The sequence below is a fragment of the Polychytrium aggregatum genome (genome assembly GCF_025602895.1).
Source record: "Polychytrium aggregatum strain JEL109 chromosome Unknown BJ171scaffold_6, whole genome shotgun sequence".
Lineage (NCBI taxonomy): Eukaryota > Fungi > Chytridiomycota > Chytridiomycetes > Polychytriales > Polychytrium > Polychytrium aggregatum.
In genome coordinates this window covers 116,065-133,608 of record NW_026516208.1, presented here as the reverse complement: position 1 = coordinate 133,608, position 17,544 = coordinate 116,065, and the positions used below count along the sequence as shown (strand labels likewise).

Genomic DNA, 17,544 nt, shown 5'->3' with positions numbered 1-17,544 from the left:
GGTATCCCTGTCGATTTTTCGGGCATTTGGTGTGGTAATCCGATGGACTGTTTGGTGGTGTCGTGCAAGGGGACATGTGGCCCATCTCTCCAAGGCCGTCCCTATCGCCTTGCCCTGGCCTTATTGTCCTTGGCGCATCCCCGCAGCGGGCCATGATCTATTCATTTGGAGGGCCACAGTACAGCAAAACCGAGACTGAGCGAGCCTATATAACATCTTTAGTCTTTCGACTCTCCTTGTTTTGCTTTCCTCTCCGCGATTCTCCCCACCCCCAAACGGCAACTTCGATCTGCTGGTCTGCAACGCACATCTACAACGCACATCTACTGCAATCGTTGCTGCGAATATCGACCAACGTCGAATATCCATCGACACCACCGATCGACGTACCGTTGATCTTTTCTTCTTTCATCGGACTGGCGCTGTGCGGCACCCTGGCATACCTTCTGCCCATGGATCGCATCAATGTTACTCTGCCTCCTCCCGTCCGCCGCCGCCGAAGAAGAGATCCCCCAAAATTTGTCCCTTACAGTTGCGACGACGACCTCATGCCCCTGCCGTCTATTGCCAAGCTGATCAAGCCGCATGGAAAGAATCTCAGCGCAGGTAGATTTGTCAGACCCAAATCGTCGATGCCGTGGAGGCAGCAAGTCTCCGGACTCTGCAATCAAACGACTCGGCCATGATAGATCGCTTGAGTCTGATTTGCAGGAAGCGTAGCCAACAGCTGCTACATGTGAAGCAGGGTATTTCTGGCAGCGACGGCGAGACCAATTATGCACTGCCTACGGCATACCCGAGCTGCCGAGCTGCCAGACGGAACGATCATCGTGACTTGCTACTGCCCCCCCCCTGACACAAGTATATCTCGCTAAGGTACTAACTCCGCACTCATGAATCGCCAACACACCGGCAGCACCCGATGATTTTGTTTCCTACGAGGCGCCGCCCTCGAGCATAGCCTCGATGAACATCGCCATCGGACACACTCTCATCAACGAAGCTGAGTTGGAGAAGATCCGGAAGGCAGCCCTGAATGACCAGACGCTGAACGAGTTTCGCGAGTCATTTAAACGCGAGGTCGGTGGCGCTATTGTGTTTCGCTCTCGCCTGACGGCTGTTGCTTCAGGTTGCCGCACAGACCGGGCACCGGTGTGGTCTTGCATCGGATTGTCTGTGCTGCTGCTTCAGAGGCACGAACAGCCGGGCTTACCATCAGTGTTGGTTCGGATCGGTTGTTGCTTCAATCCAACCAGTACTGACATTTCTCTCTGAATATTCAACCTATACATGTTTGCTGGTGGTTGCAACTGATGAATACTCCTTGGCGACTTTGTGGTGACCCCGCCTATGGATGCTTGCTGGCGACACTGGCACCGTCGGTTTCTTCGATGGAATGGTCTGCCGTGGTGTCGGGTCTCCGGGCCGGCTTCTAAATCCGCGGATAAAGAAAGAAAAACTGCACCACAAGTCACTCGAGACCGTCAAGACATGGGAAAACACCATCATGGGCCAGCGCAAGAAGCGGTTGGCTGCCCAGGCCGAGCGAGAAAAGTCGACCGAGGTATGGCTGCCTTTCATCCTATCGACTGGCGATTTTATCTTCAGAATAGAAACAATGTGCATGTTGCAACTTCACTCTCTGGTCGTGATCGAATGAGATGCCGGAGATTGTAATTTGTCATGAGCGTCTGCTGAGCAGTGTGGCAGCGTTCTTGACAGCGAACAAACCGACCGCGCATAACCGAGATCTGCGATCGTCAATGTACTCACAATAGGAGGAGCGCAAGAAAGTCGATGCGGCCTGGGAGCTCGTGCGGCAGGACGAACGGCGGATAGCAGTCGAGCGGGCCCGGCGAATGCAATATGTCGAGCAATCGCGAGTTAAGGCGCTCCATGCTCAGTTGCTCATGTCCAATGTGCTCCACGAGCGCGAGCAGCAAATCATCTACAAAGCGCAAGAGGATGAGGCCGTCAAGACTGTGCGGCAAATGGAAGACGATAAAGAGCGACTGCAGCGAGAGTTGAAGAATAAAAAACTGGATGAAGCGCGGGAACAAGCTTATTTGGCCACCTTGCAGGTCGCAGAGTTTCAGCGTCACCAAGCCATCAATCGAGAGAATGAAGAAAGGCGGCTAAAGCAGGTACAGACCGCGCGAGCCTCCCGACAACTTACTCGAAACAAGCATATTCAGTGTGCTTGAAACATGCATCAAGGTCGCCCGGGCGGCGCCTGGGGTCGGATGGGTGGCTGATGAGGTCTCTGTGCTGCAGGAAGAGAGGGATTTTTACTCAAAAGTCAACGAGAAAGCCTTGCACGACGAGCGCATGATGGAGGAGAAGGATGTCGAGAAACACCGAAAGCAGACCGAGGAGATTCGACGAGGACTCTCGGCCAACATGCGGGACAAAGAGGTGGGCATGTTTTGCGTCACCCGATTTCCATCGGCTTGATCGCAGGCTATGCTGCTTTGGTCGACTCGCATCTCTGCACCAGCAGCTGGTGTCTGGACCCATGGTCGATGAGTCGAGCTGCGACGTATTGGTTGGCATCGGAGCGGCTGACCAGACTCCGCCGTTGCTATCAACTGAGGCTGGCCTAGACCGGACTAATTCTTGCGAGCTTCACAGGAAACCGAGCGGCGCAAGCGAGAGGAAGAGCAGCGCGTTGATGACGGGAACCATCGCTTTCACACCGTCAAGCTATCTCTCAACAACAAACGCAAGGATGCAGAGCGGACAAAGTTTCAGTAGGTTCCTCTGCACGGATCACCAGCGACCCAGCGCGAAGGCTGCTGGTTTGTGCCAAGTGTGTCGATGCATGCTCAGCGAGCTCGTGCTCTGTCTCTCTCTGGCGCTAGGATCCGACAGCAGCGGCTCGAGGAAGTTGCTCGTCAGCAGGAGGAAATGTCCAAAGAGAAGGACCAGCGCATTGACGGATTTATTGCCAAGAATGCCGATGCGGACTGGGGTGGCCAGATCCAGAAAGAAATCGAAAGGAAGAAGAAGACGGCCAAGATGATCAAGGAGATTGAAGAGTTCCGTCTGGCACAGGTGAGACGAGCCTGGGTGGGGTGACTTGTGCGAATGGATAGAGGCGCGCTGGAACCAGAGTATGGTTTGTCAGATGGAAGCCGGAAGGAATCTATTCTTCCGCAAAACTGTCACAGGCACCACAACAGGTGCTTCTCGGGCCGATATGGTGAATCTAAACTCTGGAAATCGCATAACTGTCGTCGTGATGTCGCACCCGACGGCGACGGCGATATTCTTGGGCTACTCGAACAAACGCGGTTTTCCACAGCTGATGCTGAAGAAGAAGAGTGAGGACGAAGCAGTGGAAGCGGACAAGCGGTCGCGATTGGAAATCGAAGAAAAATACGCCAAACAGCTTGCTGAAAACCAAGTGAAGCAGCAGAGGCGCCAAGATGCCTGCCACAAGCTTCAAGAGTTCCACCTGAAACAAATGGTGAGCGGTTAGGGCGGCTGAGCTGCATTGGGCGGAGGGTAGGATCGCGCCAGGTCCGACCGAAATGGCTCTGAGCTTGGAGAGAGGTACCAGGGCCTGGTCGACGACTTTGGCGGAAGTGCAGGGGGGAGGCACTACACTGCGTGTGTTTGGGACACTCGCCTCAGGAGTCTGAAAGTTCGTGACTGACAACATGGCTTCCTGCGACGGTATCATTGATGTCTTGACTGCGAATCGGTGACGCATCATCCTGTGGGATCCCTGCAGCAAGAGAACATGAAGACCAAGAAGGCTAAGCAAGCCAGCGAGCTGGTGCGGGAGCTTGCTCTGCTCAACCAAATGGATCGTGAAAACGAGCAGTTCGACGACTATGCGGCCAAATTGGTCAGCGAGTGGCAGACCGAGGGCAAAGACGTACGCCCGCTCATGCGGGTTCTGCACACCAACCAACCGTTCCCGCCCATGCCGGCGAAAAAGTCGTGCGATACGTTTGAGCGCTTGGGCTTTTCGATGAGATACTTGTAGCTGCGAGCCAGTCGCAAAGGCAAGGCAGAGCTTCGGCGACGACGGCGACCCTGGCTCTGTATTGGCAAGACAGCCTGGACTCCTGCTCGGAAGAGCAGCGTGTAGAATACATCTGATCGTGCGAAATATGTCTGACCACCGTGGGAAATGCACCGGATCCTGCCAAGTGCCTCGGTTCGTTTGGCGCCGTATCCTTGCTGCCGTGCCGTTGTTCTGATTTGCTCTTCCTGGCTGGGCCTCCGGGACCCATCCATCGATCGAATGCGCTGTCCGGGCTCGGACGCACCGTCCTGCCGTGGCATGGCATCCGACGAGTGATGTGGAGGACTGCCGGCCCGGCCCCGGTGAGGACTTTCCCACCCTGGGCCAGCCTCCACATCCCTGGGCGACGTGGAGGCCGCGGCGATGACGTGGCCGGGCCGGACACGCGCTCGGCACGCAACGACGCGGCCCAAACAGGCACATCGACACAGCCGCTGCAGTGCGCACCAACCGCGGCACAACAGCGCGTCCTTGATTGTGTTGGCGCTGCAAGCGACAGGCCCAGCACTGCCTCGCCTCCAGAGCGCGCCGCGCCCTCGCACAACCCGCGACGCGCCCACCGCTTTTATAAGAGGGCCGCCCCACCGCCAGCCCCACCTGCTCGCTCTGTCGCTCGCGCTCTCTCGCCGCCTCTCGACGCCTCTCGCCGCCTCTCGCCGCCTCTCGCCGCTTTCTCGCTGCCCCTGCCCTCTCGCTTCCGAATTAACTTTTCATCTGCCCTCTTTTGGATCTCCTCGCTCGGCCCTCGCTGCTCCTCGCCCGCCGTCTCGCTCGCCGTCTCGCCGTCGTCTCTCAAGCCAGGCCTCCCCCCTAATCGATTCGCCCCCCCTTTCGCCTCCCTCTCAAAGGCAGAGATTCTCTTTTTTTTCGTCTGTCCTCATCTCTGGAATCTCCTCTGCCCCATACCGCTCCGCCATCGCCAGACATGGGTCTCACATTCTCAAGACTCTTCCAATCCCTCATGGGTAAGAGGGAGATGCGCATTCTGATGGTCGGTCTCGATGCCGCCGGCAAGACCACCATCCTCTACAAGCTGAAGCTCGGTGAAATCGTCACCACGATCCCCACCATTGGTAAGGACGCTTTCTCCTGCTGGCCTACTGATCCTCGAGCCTTCTTTTGGAGCGCCAGCCCTCCCGTCGCGCCCGCTCTGGAGGTGATCAGATCATCCCCCGAGTCATTCGCTGGCCCGACTGGCGGATTTCTCCTGTCGCCCGTCAAATGAGGCTTGGCCCTGGAACCAAAGGCCAGAGGCAAAGGGGGAGTCCTCCGACACAGCGGCCAGCCCTCTGATCACTGCATCTGCTGGCCGTGCGCTGTCCAGCGAGGGGCATTGTTGGAGGGGTGGACATGTCGCTCGTAGCCCCCTCAAGCACACGCTCGTCTCGCCAACGGAGAGGCTCCTTCCTCGTTCTCCTGGCCTCCGGGGCTGCATTGGCCCAGTTTGCGGGCTCCGTTACCTCGGCGTGTGCTTCCCAGTATTCGGCCATCAAGCATGCGGCAGTCGGTTCATCGGGCTGGACACGGCCGGGCGTCGTCAGAAGACTGGGTCGCATTGCTGGCTGGTCGACCAACCAGCCCGCCGCATCCGCCAGCCACATTGCATTGATCGATGCCGCGGCCCTGCAGCGTTCGATGTCAGCGGTCGATCGCCGCGCGTCTCTCCCAAAGACATGTCTGAGACATCAGCCGCTCCCGCCATCGCTAATCTTCCCTGCGACATTCCTTCTCCCAGGCTTCAACGTCGAGACTGTCGAGTACAAGAACATCAGCTTCACTGTCTGGGATGTCGGAGGCCAGGACAAGATCCGTCCCCTCTGGAGACACTGTAAGTGATTCCCTGCCCTGCCCTGCCATTCCCGGGTCTCAGATCATTACCCCTCGAATACCGCGACGGTCCACATTGACTAACGCTTGCGACCTCCGCGCATCCAGACTTCCAAAATACCCAAGGTGAGATCCAGCAGCCGTGCATCCGGACCCTGCTTGACAACAAGTGCTCGATCTTGGTGCAGCGTGGTCGTCTATCCACAGCTCTGGCGGTGTCGCTAACCAGCTGTCCCTCTGCGTTTCTCAGGTATTATCTTCGTCGTCGATTCGAACGATCGCGATCGTGTCGGTGAGGCTCGCGATGAGCTGCAGCGCATGCTCAACGAAGATGAGCTCCGCGACGCCCTCCTCCTCGTCTTTGCCAACAAACAAGATCTGCCCAACGCTATGAACGCTGCCGAAATCACCGACAAGCTTGGCCTCCATGCCTTGCGCCAGCGCAACTGGTACATCCAGGCCACCTGCGCTACCTCTGGAGATGGTCTCTATGAAGGTCTGGAATGGCTCAGCAGCAACCTCAAGAAGCGAAGCGGATAAGCGCTGAATTTTGATTGACGACTAGATGGAGTTTGTGCCTCGATGTTTACGATGTAAAGTTTGTTCAAACAGTCCCTCCTTAAAACCTAATACAGCTCTCCCTCGAAAAAACGGGGCATCCCGGGTTTTCCAGGCAGTCGCTGTAATACAATCCGTGCAAAGGGGGGGGAGCCGGACGCCCTGTGGGGATGGGTCTGCCGGCGTCATTTTCTGGAGTCTGAATATAAAGCACGAACGGCCGCTGTCATTTGCGTCGGTGCCCAAGCCCGCCCGTCCTCGGTTGATGTCCCTGCTCCCCTGCCTGTTGCACTGCAAAATGCCTCGCCGCGGGTGCCTGTTTTGTATGTTTGGCTCGGTGTCTCTGGGCTTGCTCAGCCGAGGAGATGCAGCCCGTCTGCATTGTCGTCCACTCCTGCCGGCGGGCATCCCACCGACCTGTTCCTGGAGAGGACGACCCGGCTGCCTGGTTGCGCTCCTGGGCCCAAGAGCCTCGGCGGTGGTGGTGATGCATTGCGTGCTCGCTGCGGCGGCCATGCGCTCGTCTCCTAGGGCGACAGGGGTTGGGGCGTCATCCGTTCGTTCCGGCCTCTCACCCGGCCCTTCCGCCTGCTGGCTCCGTGCTGATTTGTACTGCTCCCCGCTCCGCATCTCCCTCTCCCCTCATCTGTCCTGCTTCCCTCGCCGTCATGTCACCAAAGACCGCTCCCTTTGGCCTGTGGGCCTCGCCCATCACCACCGACTTGCTGACGGCCTCGTCCGTCCGTCTGCAGGAGGTCTTTGTCGATCGCACCACCAACACTGTCTACCACCTCGAGGGTCGTCCCTCCGAAGGCGGCAGGAGCGTTCTCGTTGAGCACAAGCTCACGGCCGGATCTGCCCCTCTTGACCGTGCTGCCGACTCTTCCAGAGAAGTGAACAGCTCCTCCACCAACGTCGGCACCAGTGTCCACGAGTACGGCGGTGGCCCAGCCACTGCTTTTGGCGGCATTGTCGTCTTCAGCGAGCGCAAGGACCGTCGCCTCTACATTGTCCGTGACGAGCAGGAGCCTGTGGCGCTCACCGAGGGCAAGTTCATCTGATCGACCGTTTTGCTGCAGAGAGCAGGGCCGCCAATATCTTTGCCTCGCTGGAGTCATTGCGGATTCGATTGGACATGTATCCTCTTGTTGCTCATGGGGCCCTGTGGCTGCCTTCGCTCACCCTTCTTCGTCTGAACGATTCTGTTGCTCTGAATCTGCAGATCGCCCTTCGGTTCGCTATGCCGATCTCTACATCCACCCGTCCAAGGACTACCTCATCGCCATCCAGGAAGAGCACAAGTCTGACCACCATGACGATGTCGTCAACCGGGTCGTTCGCATCAACCTGTCCTCCGGCGCCGTTACCACTGTTGTCGAAGGCAAGGACTTTTACTCGTATCCCCGCTTCTCCGAGGATGGCACCCTCATCTCCTGGATCCAATGGTCCCATCCGAACATGCCCTGGGATCAGAGCGCGCTGTTCTATGGCCAATGGGATGGTCACAACGTCTCGGATGTCCGTGCCGTCGCGGATGGACACGAGTCTGTTGCCCAGAGCAAGTGGGCCAAGGACGGATCGCTCTACTTCACCAGCGACCGTCACGGATTTTCCAACCTCTATCGGCTCAAGGATGGCCAGGTCTCGCTTGTCTTGAAGAACACCCTTGACGCCGAGTTTAGCCCTCCAGACTGGGTGTTTGGAGCGTAAGTGCAATCTGTTCTGGCTGCTGCAATGGACTCACGAGTGTGGTCGTCGTTTGCGATTGATCCGACGTGAGGGCCGGGCCATACAGGAACGAGGGTGTCTGTCTGTTCCCATACTCGTGCAATCGCTGCAATTGCTACAACTGCTGTGCTAATGTCCTGTGTTGTTCCAGCTCATCGTACGACTTCCTGGCCGATGGCCGGATCGTGAGCGCCTATTCAGGTAAATAGCATGGCTGGCTCTCAAGCTGCGATGGGCTGTCGGATCACGACGCTGCAATCGTCCTGTCTCGAGTCAAGATGGAGTCCGACCTCGCCGTCATAGAACTCACGCGGTACTGCTCTTGTGTGCTTGTCTTTGGTCATCGTGCAGAGAACGGCGTCGAGAAACTCGCCATCATCAACCCCGCTGACCAATCCATCGAGGATATTTCGTCCGAGTTTTCGCATGTCGGTGATGTCCGCATTGCCACTATCCCTGAGAGTTCCCATCAGGTACTCTTTTTCCTGGCCACTACCTCCGCCAAGCCCCTTGCTCTGTATGCCTACGACCTCGTTCGCAACGAGGCTGTCCCCATCAAGAAGGCCATTGATCTCCAGATCAATGAGAAGTACATCTCTGTTGCGCAGCCCATCGCCTTCCCCACAACCCTGCCCGATGGCCGTGAAACCCAAGCCTACACTGTAAGCAATCCAACCTCCCGAGCGTTCGCTGCCATTGCCAGCAGCCAACAGTGGCTGTCATTCGCGAACTCATCTCCGAGCGCCAACGCACAGCCCTTCGTAGCTCACCGGGCTTCATCTTGATGCCCAATTCAACATATGTCTCGTCTCGTATTTCTCCCACCCGCCAGTACTACTATCCGCCCACTAACGCCGACTACACGGGTGAAGAAGGTGCCCTACCGCCGCTGGTTGTCAGCTGCCACGGCGGCCCCACCGCCCACGTCAGCGCCGGCCTGAACCTCACGATTCAGTATTGGACTTCGCGCGGCTTTGCCTTTGCTGACGTCAACTACGGCGGATCGTCCAACTATGGACGCGAATATCGGTAAGGCATCTTGCAAAGCTACGATTTGCCTCGCTGCTTGGGGCGGCTGCGTCGGTGAGCCCCATCGGCTCACTCCTGTTTCATAATCTTAGCGAGCGGTTGAAGAACAACTGGGGCATCGTCGATGCTGTTGATGTCATCAACGCCGCCAAGTATCTCTCCAGCATCGGACTTGCCGACCCTAAGCGTTTGGCCATCACCGGAGGCTCGGCTGGTATGTTGAATTACAGGCTGCTACGCAGAAGGGCAGAGCCAACTCGCGCTCGAGGAAACAACCCCACATGATTGTGTTGGATCCCGCCTGCTTTATACTTTGGATGCCGACCTGGGCTGACTTGCATCAACTTCCTCCGTCACAGGCGGATACTTGGTGCTCCGTGTCCTTACCTACAAGCCGGATGCATTCCAGGCCGGTGCCTCGCTGTATGGTATCTCGGATCTGGTTGAGCTCGCCAAGCTGACGCACAAATTTGAAGCGCACTACATGGAGCCGCTTCTCGGCGGCAAGTACACCGACATTCTCCAGGTCTACCACGACCGCTCGCCGATCAACTTTGCCGACCAGATCACGGCGCCTCTGTTGGTCCAGCAGGGCTCCGAAGACCGCGTTGTTCCCCCCAACCAGGCCGAGCTTATTGTCGATGCCATCAAGAAGAAGAATGGCATTGTCGAGTACTTGCTCTTTGAGGGCGAGGCCCATGGATTCCGCAAGGCCGAGAACATCAAACAGTCCCTCGAGTCGCAGCTGGGATTCTACCTCAGAGTCTTTGGCATTGAGGCCTAAGCCGGACCTCGCTTGGCGGCTGTTTTGTCGTCGCTGTCCCCACTACCTGTCCCGCTCATCTACTTGTCTGGGACTGAGAGCGCCAACACGCTGTACAATCGATGCGATGAAACGGGACACAGCTTCTCGTAGCCCCAAAACCCCGTCCTGTGCAGATCAAAGCCGTGCACGACTCTGCGTCGGCGTGGGTGTCACGTGGTCGATGTGCCCAGCCACAGCCATGCCCATTTCCGTCGCTGTTTCCAGCGCGGCGGTCTGACTCAACTCCTGCCTCTTTCTGGCTTGGGTCCCTTTCCCGCCTGCCCCCTCCCTTGCCTGTCTGCCAGCAGTATTGCCTGTCGCTGCAGATGTTGGACTCTTCGAAGCCAAGCTCGTTACCAGCGCCCGCGGCTTCGGCCAAGCGACCTCGAGAGAAGTCCTCGTCGTCTCGCCAGCCCGACTACACTGGGTCCGAGCAATCACTCGTAAACGCCATCGCCTCAAAGGGTCTCGCCCAGGGCTCCTTCAACCAACCCTTGGAGTTTGATGACACAGAGCCTATCAGTACTCTGATCCAGCTACTCGAGTTCCCGCTTCAGGCAATGAAGCCCATGGTGGCTCGCGGTCTTGGCAAGTTTGTCAAAGACTCCAAGATCCTGAAGCTTTCTTGGCTCATGGCGAACCAAGCGTCGTCCGTGGTCGATGTGCGCAATCAAATCACTGGCACAGACGAAACGATGAAGTTCAAGGACTTTATCTCCGAGATCTCAGAGCAGCCCGTCCTCCTCCCACACAAGTGGAGGGCCAAATGCAAGAGGGTTCTCTACGGCAAAGATCTTCAGTGTCCGCAAGCGTGGATGGAGGAGATCTCTAGCGTGCTCCCCGCGCAGCTGACCTACCTGGGCTCGAATGACTACATGCGCATGGTCGCCCCCTCGGAAAGCCAGTCCAGCATCTTCATGAGCGAGAACATGATGCTTTATATCGGACCTGATTCGTCGTTTACGCCAGGTGAGCTCTGCCGGTTGGTTCTGTCTAGCCGATCCAGACCAGCCATCCCGAGGTGGTGCCACCGCCGGCTTGACAAAAATGGATTTTAGTTCTGAGTGGCGGATCTCTGCGTCCCCTCAGCGGGTCTCCTCGCGTTGGTGGCCCTCGCTCGCCTGCTGCTCGATTGGTTTGCGTGACTGCACCGCGCTGACTTGCCTAACTGGCGATCGCCCCCTGGGCCGGTGGTGCTTTCTAGGCCATGTCGATCTCTGTGGATCTGTGGGGCACAACTTGATGGTTGATGCAACGTCGCCCAAGGCTGGTGCTGTGTGGTACTTTTGTAGCCCGGACGACAAAGTCAAGTTCGCCAAGTTTTGGGAGAGTCGCGGTGCTTCCATGTTCTCGGACGACTACTTTTGCCCTCGGCGCGACTTGCAGAAAGCAGGATTCAAGGTCTACTACACATTTCAGCGCCCTGGCGATCTTGTCATCAGTAAGACATTCTCTGTTGGTGGCGTGTGCCTGATGCATCCGACCTCGACACTGCTGCGGCCAGACACGTAGCGGCTTGGGCTCTGTCGCTGACGGTTCGTTTCGTTCTCTCCAGTTCCGCCCGACACGCCACACCAGGTTGTCAACTACGGCGGAGTCACGGTGAAGATCGCGTGGAACCGTATCAGCTCCCAATCCCTCGAGCTGTGCTCCCGGAGCTTGCTCCGGCTCTATGCCATCTGTCTCAAACCACCCATATTTCAGATCCAAGTCATGGCCCATGCAGCTTTGCTCCAATTTATGAAAACGATGAGGGAGAGGCGAATGGGCATCCTGGATTATCAAATGGGCTGCGAATTCAAGAAGATCATCTCCATTTTCGAGACCCTCGTCGCGAATGAATGGATCGACCTGGCTTACTTGCGTGAAAAATACCCGCTTTGCCAAGACAGCACTCTCGCCAGCAAAGAGCAAGTTCTTTCTCGCGAGGACGTACTGCCATACGAAATGGACGGTGAGACCGTCATCCAGTGCGACATTTGCCAGTCCTACATCTGGAATCGTGGCATGTCCTGTGATGGTCAATCGGATCCCTGTGACCTCGAAGACAGTCATTTATTTGACAACTCGACACCCACCTGGCCTCGAAGCGAAAGGAAGTGTGACATATGCCTCGTGTGTTATGCGGCAGGCCGCTCCTGCCAACATCCGCGCCGCCTGCGAATGCACGCAAAGATGAAGATGTCAAAGTTGATGGCTGACCTCCAACAGGCTGTTGATCTGTGGAACAACGTCAGCGACACAGGTCCCAAGATACAAACGAAGCCCTTCATATCTGACCCAGTTGTTTCCGACGCTACTGTGGCCTTCGAACGGATGCTGAAGCTGACGGGAAGGCTTGAGATTACTCCCGCCATGTGTCATATCTGCAATACGCCTTCCCGGTACGGCAGCTGCATGGTGGCCTCGTTAGCATATCGATACCGTATCGTTTCATGGACGTTTCCCTCGCTTCTGGCTCTGTACTCATCTCGTCTGTCTTTGTCTTTAATCAGGAGCGGCCTGATGTGTTCCATCCCCGACTGCCGCCGCAGCTTCTGTTCATCGTGTCTCTGGAAGCGCTATCAGATCCGAGCATACCATATCTACAGGGTGAGCAAAGCAGGTGCCGACTGTGCTGGCGATGACCGAGATTGGAATGGAACGGGGCCATGTCCATCTCGCCTCGGAACGTCAATGGATGTATAGCGCTGAGGCCCCCACCTTTGTTTTCAGATCCCTGCGTGGGCTTGCAATCGATGCCGATCAGGTAGCTGCCAGCTGTTTGTTGGATTGCGGGATTGCTGGTTGTAACACAGCCCACGCATTTGCGATGCTGATCCAATCCCTTGCCTTGCTGCATTATCGACGTAACCGCTCACAAATATCTCGTTTTCCGAACGCAAAGACGGCGTCTCTCAGCAAATCGGCTATGAAGAAACCCTGCTTTCCTTCACCGGTGCCTCCAAGTCCCAATTGCTGGGAATTCAGACCATGATGTTTCCGCTTGCTGACACGGCGTTGCCCTCCAGCAACAACGCACCTGCCGCTGACAAGACGCCACGCAAGCGTCTTAAGGCGTCCGAGGTAAGAATGTCGGCACTGCTGGCTCGGGCATCGTCGCCGAGCATTTCCAAGGCAGTCTATGAGCCGGTGCTGATGCCATTTGCTCCTGATTAGACCACCACGATCTCGGATAGAACAGAGTCCAGTTGATATACCCCGCCTCAGGAGAAACAGCATACCTTTGTTCCAGCAATGCTGAACAGCTGGGCCGCAGGTCAAGCGAATCGGCGATTTGGAGGGATGCCTTGTTAGTTTAGCGACTCCGCAGCTCGACACAAGAGAATGTATAACTTGCAAATGGATGGGAAATCTCGAAATTTTGTAACGGTGCGACGTCTGTCAAGGATACAACGCATCCAAAGCGAAACAGACATCCTATTTTTGTCCTGAATAAAACCCATCCACCGTGACCAACTAGTGTGTCTGGGGAGATTGACCAGATGTATTCAAGACTGTGCTCCAGAAGCAAACTGAACCACTCGATTGCCAACCAAAGTCGAAAACAGTCACACGGTTGATCCGCTGCAGCTGATGTCAACCAGGCGACTTGACAAGCCAACAGAGTAGTTCACACCAGTTCAGGCCGTCTATGCGGGGCCGTGATCGTCGCAGCATGGCATTCAAATGGTATATCCCTGGGTGTATTCATGTGCTTGCGGCCAACCATTGTCCGATTCTGTCTCGGTGGCTGCATCTCGTCCTTGAACAGGGTGCATCGCTCGCACTCAGGAGCCCACGACGACGGCAATCTCTACTTCGAGCGAGCCCACCAGGTAGTTCTCCTCGACCACGCTCAGGTTGCATTTCTTGCAGTTGCTTACATAGAGCCTCTTAAGCTTCTTCCATGTCTTTTCAGCAAAGCCGACCAAACTCTTGGAGGAGATGTGATTACACGAGTCCAGGAAAAGCGTGTGCAGCGATGGCAGATTCGCCAACGACCCCAGCGTCCAGTCGGTCAGCCCAATGTCTCCAGTAAAATCGAGCACCCTCAGCAATGGAGGGGCTGACTTGCCAAAATGGACAAGCGCCTGGCACTCTTCGGACGAAGCAAGGAAGGATGGCGTGCTCGAGTCTGTTCGAGACATCCCGTTGTCGTCCAACAGCAGCGAATATGATCGGTTTGCTCGATTACTGACGCCGGATCCCTCGTTATCCGAGTTGAGGCGTCGAGAGCCGGCACTTGTCGATCGGTTCGAGGGCGAGTTGGACAAGAGCGCAGGGACAACTCTCAGCCGACACAGCCGAACATAAAGCATGCCCGAACATGAATCCACCAGCGCCGCCATAGTCTTGGGAAACGTGAATGAGAAGGAGAAATCGACCCATCTTGAATGTCGTAGCATTTGAGGTATGTGCCCGGTAACGCAATTCATAAGCACGAGAGAGTGTGTGTATGTGATGACCAAAGCGTTTGCAGAGCGGGGTTAGTGGAAAATGTCCAGGGGCAGTGCGCTGTCAACGGGACACGATGATCTGGGTCTCATATCTCCATGCCCAAATAAGTCATGGTTCAGCAGCGCGCCTGGGCATTGGTCCCAAGCACTTGCAATCTTGTTGTGTGGCACTTACTGCAACAGAGCGCATTGTCTAACAATCCCAGCCAAGTCGGCATCGCTGAAGCCTTGGTGGCTTGCGAGCTCGAGTTTCTTGAGGCGACCGCCGATCGGCAGGGACATGGGGCATGGCATGGGCCTTTGTGGGAGTCGGGGTTGCAAGGGGCGGCTGGCGGCTTTTCGTTCCCGATTGATCTGTCGCATCAGAGCCTTGGCCTTCCGGGTAGAGCGCGGAAGACATGCGACAAGCTGGGAAAGCTGGTTAGCTTTGGATTCCTCTTGCAGGTCGGTTATGGTCAACTCCTTGAGGTTGCCGAGTTTCCCGATTTGATTCAGCGCTTCGTTTGAAAGGGTGGCATGGTGGATCAGGAGGGAGGTCATGGACTGTTGGTACTGTCCGATGGGGATCAACCCGCTCGATGTCATATCGTCGCCATTCATCTCGAGCGACTCAATTCCCGGAGCTGCCGCAATGAGGCGCCCCAGAAGCTCGTCATTGAAAATGGGGGTGTGCTTGCTGTGAAATCGCAGAGCCTTGAGCTTGGTCAAGCTCCTGGATTTGATCAGCTCAGAAAGCGATTCGATGGTGACACCGATGTGAATCGTGACTTCGAGTCGGGCAAGTTGCTCGATCCGCTTCGACTCGGCAATCAGAACGCTGATAGAGTTGCGATCGACGACGATGCTGAGGTTCTTGAGTGTCGGACAAGTAGTGAGGAGGGCCGTAAGGCCTTCGACCTGCCCCTCGAGCAAGACCACGTTCAGATGCAGGGTTTCAATGAACGGACACAGGGATATCAGCTTGCCCATGTCCCAGTTCCAGGTGCACCTGCGTGCTAAAAGTTAGTTATTGCTCGCCTCGAAACGCGGAGGCTCTGCTCTGTCGAGAGTATATGTTGTCACCAGCAACTTGGCGGGACGGAATGAGACGGAGCGTATGCATGCCCAGGCGAGCACCGAGGGGCAGCCTTCTCATGTGCCCGCGCGATTGCAGGCAGCTTACCACAGTAGCCACAGACCCCTCTTCTGCATGCGCGAGTCTTCTCCAATCATAATCTCCTTGAGCGAGAGCGTATTTTTCTTTGGCCCGTCGCGCGTTGCCCAAGGGTAGTTTTTGATCCGGTCTGGGAGTCGTCCGTAGCAGAGTCGCTCGTCAGAACGGCCGATGCTGTGGGACAGTACCAAACGATCGCCTCATCTCGACAACCGCAACGCTACAAGGCTATGGGATCCCTCGTCTCATCCGCGATACGTCTCATCCGCGATACGCTTCCGATTTCCCAGCCAGAGAGCCACTTACAGCACCCCATTAGATTAACGTGTGTGAGGCCCGTGAGCTTGAAGAGCTTGGCGATTCCTTTCTCAGTGATCTTGAAGCAGTAAGCCATGTCCAGGCGATTGAGTTGCGGGAGGTAGAATGTGATGACTTCGATTCCAAAGTCGTCCATATGTTCACAGTGGCTTATATCGAGCCACTTGAGTGCCCTCAACCATCGTAGATGGAACAGTGACCCTGAGTCAACATAGGGACACCCGTTCAGGATCAATCGAGCCAGTGTGTCCTGAAGCAATCCGAGGATGCTGGGATCCGAAAACATATCCAGCCCGATGTCCGTGCAGGACAGATCCAGCACGTTGAGTTGCGAGAAACGCTGGCGAGATAGCGATGAGTCGACCAGGAGAAACTGGAGCTGGGATGCTGTTTCCGTTGGATACAAGTACTTTTCGCCCCCAAGGGAGTCTCGCCGGCTCAGATCGAGACGAAGCCACAGATCCGGGGCCGAGTACAACACCAGCCGCCAGCGTCTTGACACACACGCTGCTCGGCACCGAGTGATCGTCTCGACTTTGGAGAAGATCTTGAGGATCACTTCGACCGGCAGCTTCAGATCAAATTCTGAAAGGACTTGCGGTCTACACAGAGCGCTATCGCCGGACGAGTCGGTTCTCACGGCTTCGGAGACGGGCAGCGGGCTGGTAGGCGTCAATGAAGCATCCGAGAGCGACGAGCTCAGGGACCCTGTATGAAATCACCCAAGAAAGGCACAGCGCAGCCGAGGGTTATGTGCTTGCCCTGAGCGTTGCGACAGTCCACGAGGTTGAATGCGATTTGGAAGCTGTCCACTCCCTTCCAGCGCCCTTTGTCACCATCAGTTACCCAAAACTCGGCCGCCATTGGGACTGGTGGTTAGCCGCGGGCTGCCTGCGGCGGAATCCTTTCCAGGTTTCTTCGATTTGACAGGAGGGTTCTGTTTCTGATACCCAAGTCTCGTCAGCGACTGATTCAAGGCTCAAAGCAACGACGACAAGACTCTACGAATATCGCATAGCCGCCCATCAGAGACTCTCCCTGGCCACAAAGTCGCTACCTCGTGCTGAGACATGCTCGCAGACTTGTTCATTCACGAACACGAGGAGCAGATGATGACTTCAGACCCGACGTTTGGATATGAAGCTCAGCAGATCTCGAAGACTGCCAAGAAAAGGAGGACAGCCGGACGAAGGACCTGAGCTGAGTCTTGCCATCCTCGCTGGCGTGGGCGGGGGGCTGGCGACACACTTGGCAAGCAAGCAAAAACCGAAAGACTCGAAAGAGCATCGACACCTTCGATCGACCGGAGGCGATCCCAATCTGCCCGTGCTCATCTCTTGACCTCCACTGCTGAGAGCAAGAGCAAGCGTGCTGTGGACTACTCTGGAAAGGAGACTCGAGACAGAAGATTCGTAGATCTGCCAATCAGTGCATTCAGTCAGCCACAAGCGCACCGAGATGCAAAGAACCAAAGGACTCTGGACCCGAACTCGCAGCAAATGGATGGTTCGCAGCAGATCCGCATCATTGATCCCAGTCATTGACGACGCGGGGTGCGTTGGTGAATGAAGGTGCTCAAGGTGAGAGAAATGGAGGGATTCTATCCACAATGGAGCTCAGATAGGCGGCAATGATTGGCTTTGTCGGATTT

The 17,544-nt window shown here is 56.3% G+C and overlaps 6 protein-coding genes across 6 annotated transcripts; 4 read left to right on the top strand and 2 right to left on the bottom strand.

Moving 5' to 3' along the window:
- The first annotated feature begins 1,151 nt into the window (after window positions 1-1,151).
- Window positions 1,152-3,143, top strand: BJ171DRAFT_255023 (uncharacterized protein). Its single transcript, XM_053106722.1, has 5 exons — window positions 1,152-1,564; window positions 1,779-2,144; window positions 2,275-2,415; window positions 2,632-2,750; window positions 2,862-3,143. Exons 1-5 carry the CDS (start codon window positions 1,355-1,357, stop codon window positions 3,076-3,078), a joined length of 1,053 nt encoding a protein of 350 aa, XP_052969855.1. The 5' UTR covers window positions 1,152-1,354; the 3' UTR covers window positions 3,079-3,143.
- Window positions 2,865-4,533, bottom strand: BJ171DRAFT_255014 (uncharacterized protein). The gene is made up of 2 exons (XM_053106721.1): window positions 3,632-4,533; window positions 2,865-3,457 (listed from the first exon to the last, which is right to left on the bottom strand). Exons 1-2 carry the CDS (start codon window positions 4,457-4,459, stop codon window positions 3,209-3,211), a joined length of 1,077 nt encoding a protein of 358 aa, XP_052969854.1. The 5' UTR covers window positions 4,460-4,533; the 3' UTR covers window positions 2,865-3,208.
- A 124-nt stretch (window positions 4,534-4,657) lies between these two features.
- BJ171DRAFT_491440 (ADP-ribosylation factor Arf1) lies at window positions 4,658-6,667 on the top strand. Its single transcript, XM_053109728.1, has 4 exons — window positions 4,658-5,109; window positions 5,772-5,864; window positions 5,972-5,989; window positions 6,114-6,667. Exons 1-4 carry the CDS (start codon window positions 4,962-4,964, stop codon window positions 6,401-6,403), a joined length of 549 nt encoding a protein of 182 aa, XP_052969853.1. The 5' UTR covers window positions 4,658-4,961; the 3' UTR covers window positions 6,404-6,667.
- A 341-nt stretch (window positions 6,668-7,008) lies between these two features.
- Window positions 7,009-10,085, top strand: BJ171DRAFT_491439 (dipeptidyl aminopeptidase/acylaminoacyl peptidase family protein). Its single transcript, XM_053109727.1, has 7 exons — window positions 7,009-7,468; window positions 7,644-8,127; window positions 8,301-8,350; window positions 8,501-8,811; window positions 8,982-9,178; window positions 9,271-9,392; window positions 9,538-10,085. Exons 1-7 carry the CDS (start codon window positions 7,090-7,092, stop codon window positions 9,960-9,962), a joined length of 1,968 nt encoding a protein of 655 aa, XP_052969852.1. The 5' UTR covers window positions 7,009-7,089; the 3' UTR covers window positions 9,963-10,085.
- Window positions 10,086-13,438, top strand: BJ171DRAFT_596213 (uncharacterized protein). The gene is made up of 7 exons (XM_053114664.1): window positions 10,086-10,952; window positions 11,188-11,424; window positions 11,539-12,367; window positions 12,479-12,575; window positions 12,699-12,732; window positions 12,871-13,049; window positions 13,143-13,438. The coding sequence occupies exons 1-7, from the start codon at window positions 10,310-10,312 to the stop codon at window positions 13,176-13,178; spliced, it is 2,055 nt and encodes a 684-aa protein (XP_052969851.1). The 5' UTR covers window positions 10,086-10,309; the 3' UTR covers window positions 13,179-13,438.
- Window positions 13,439-13,647: 209 nt separating this feature from the next.
- On the bottom strand, window positions 13,648-16,757 carry BJ171DRAFT_565548 (uncharacterized protein; the record flags this gene model as incomplete). The annotated part of the gene is made up of 5 exons (XM_053113351.1): window positions 13,648-14,354; window positions 14,598-15,410; window positions 15,585-15,705; window positions 15,882-16,478; window positions 16,616-16,757. The coding sequence occupies 5 exons, from the start codon at window positions 16,755-16,757 to the stop codon at window positions 13,754-13,756; spliced, it is 2,274 nt and encodes a 757-aa protein (XP_052969850.1). The 3' UTR covers window positions 13,648-13,753.
- Between the last annotated feature and the right edge of the window lie 787 nt (window positions 16,758-17,544).

Coding starts and splice junctions, on each gene's coding strand:
- BJ171DRAFT_491440 (XM_053109728.1), top strand. CDS start 4,962: ATGGGTCTCACATTCTCAAGACTCTTCCAATCCCTCATGGGTAAGAGG. Junction 5,110..5,771: donor CACCACGATCCCCACCATTG/GTAAGGACGCTT, acceptor TCCTTCTCCCAG/GCTTCAACGTCGAGACTGTC.
- BJ171DRAFT_255023 (XM_053106722.1), top strand. CDS start 1,355: ATGCTTGCTGGCGACACTGGCACCGTCGGTTTCTTCGATGGAATGGTC. Junction 2,416..2,631: donor CCAACATGCGGGACAAAGAG/GTGGGCATGTTT, acceptor CGAGCTTCACAG/GAAACCGAGCGGCGCAAGCG. Junction 2,751..2,861: donor GCAGAGCGGACAAAGTTTCA/GTAGGTTCCTCT, acceptor CTCTGGCGCTAG/GATCCGACAGCAGCGGCTCG.
- BJ171DRAFT_596213 (XM_053114664.1), top strand. CDS start 10,310: ATGTTGGACTCTTCGAAGCCAAGCTCGTTACCAGCGCCCGCGGCTTCG. Junction 11,425..11,538: donor CCCTGGCGATCTTGTCATCA/GTAAGACATTCT, acceptor CGTTCTCTCCAG/TTCCGCCCGACACGCCACAC. Junction 13,050..13,142: donor AGCGTCTTAAGGCGTCCGAG/GTAAGAATGTCG, acceptor GCTCCTGATTAG/ACCACCACGATCTCGGATAG.
- BJ171DRAFT_255014 (XM_053106721.1), bottom strand. CDS start 4,459: ATGTGCCTGTTTGGGCCGCGTCGTTGCGTGCCGAGCGCGTGTCCGGCC. Junction 3,458..3,631: donor CGAACTTTCAGACTCCTGAG/GCGAGTGTCCCA, acceptor CATTTGTTTCAG/GTGGAACTCTTGAAGCTTGT.
- BJ171DRAFT_491439 (XM_053109727.1), top strand. CDS start 7,090: ATGTCACCAAAGACCGCTCCCTTTGGCCTGTGGGCCTCGCCCATCACC. Junction 7,469..7,643: donor GCCTGTGGCGCTCACCGAGG/GCAAGTTCATCT, acceptor CTGAATCTGCAG/ATCGCCCTTCGGTTCGCTAT. Junction 8,128..8,300: donor CCAGACTGGGTGTTTGGAGC/GTAAGTGCAATC, acceptor GTGTTGTTCCAG/CTCATCGTACGACTTCCTGG.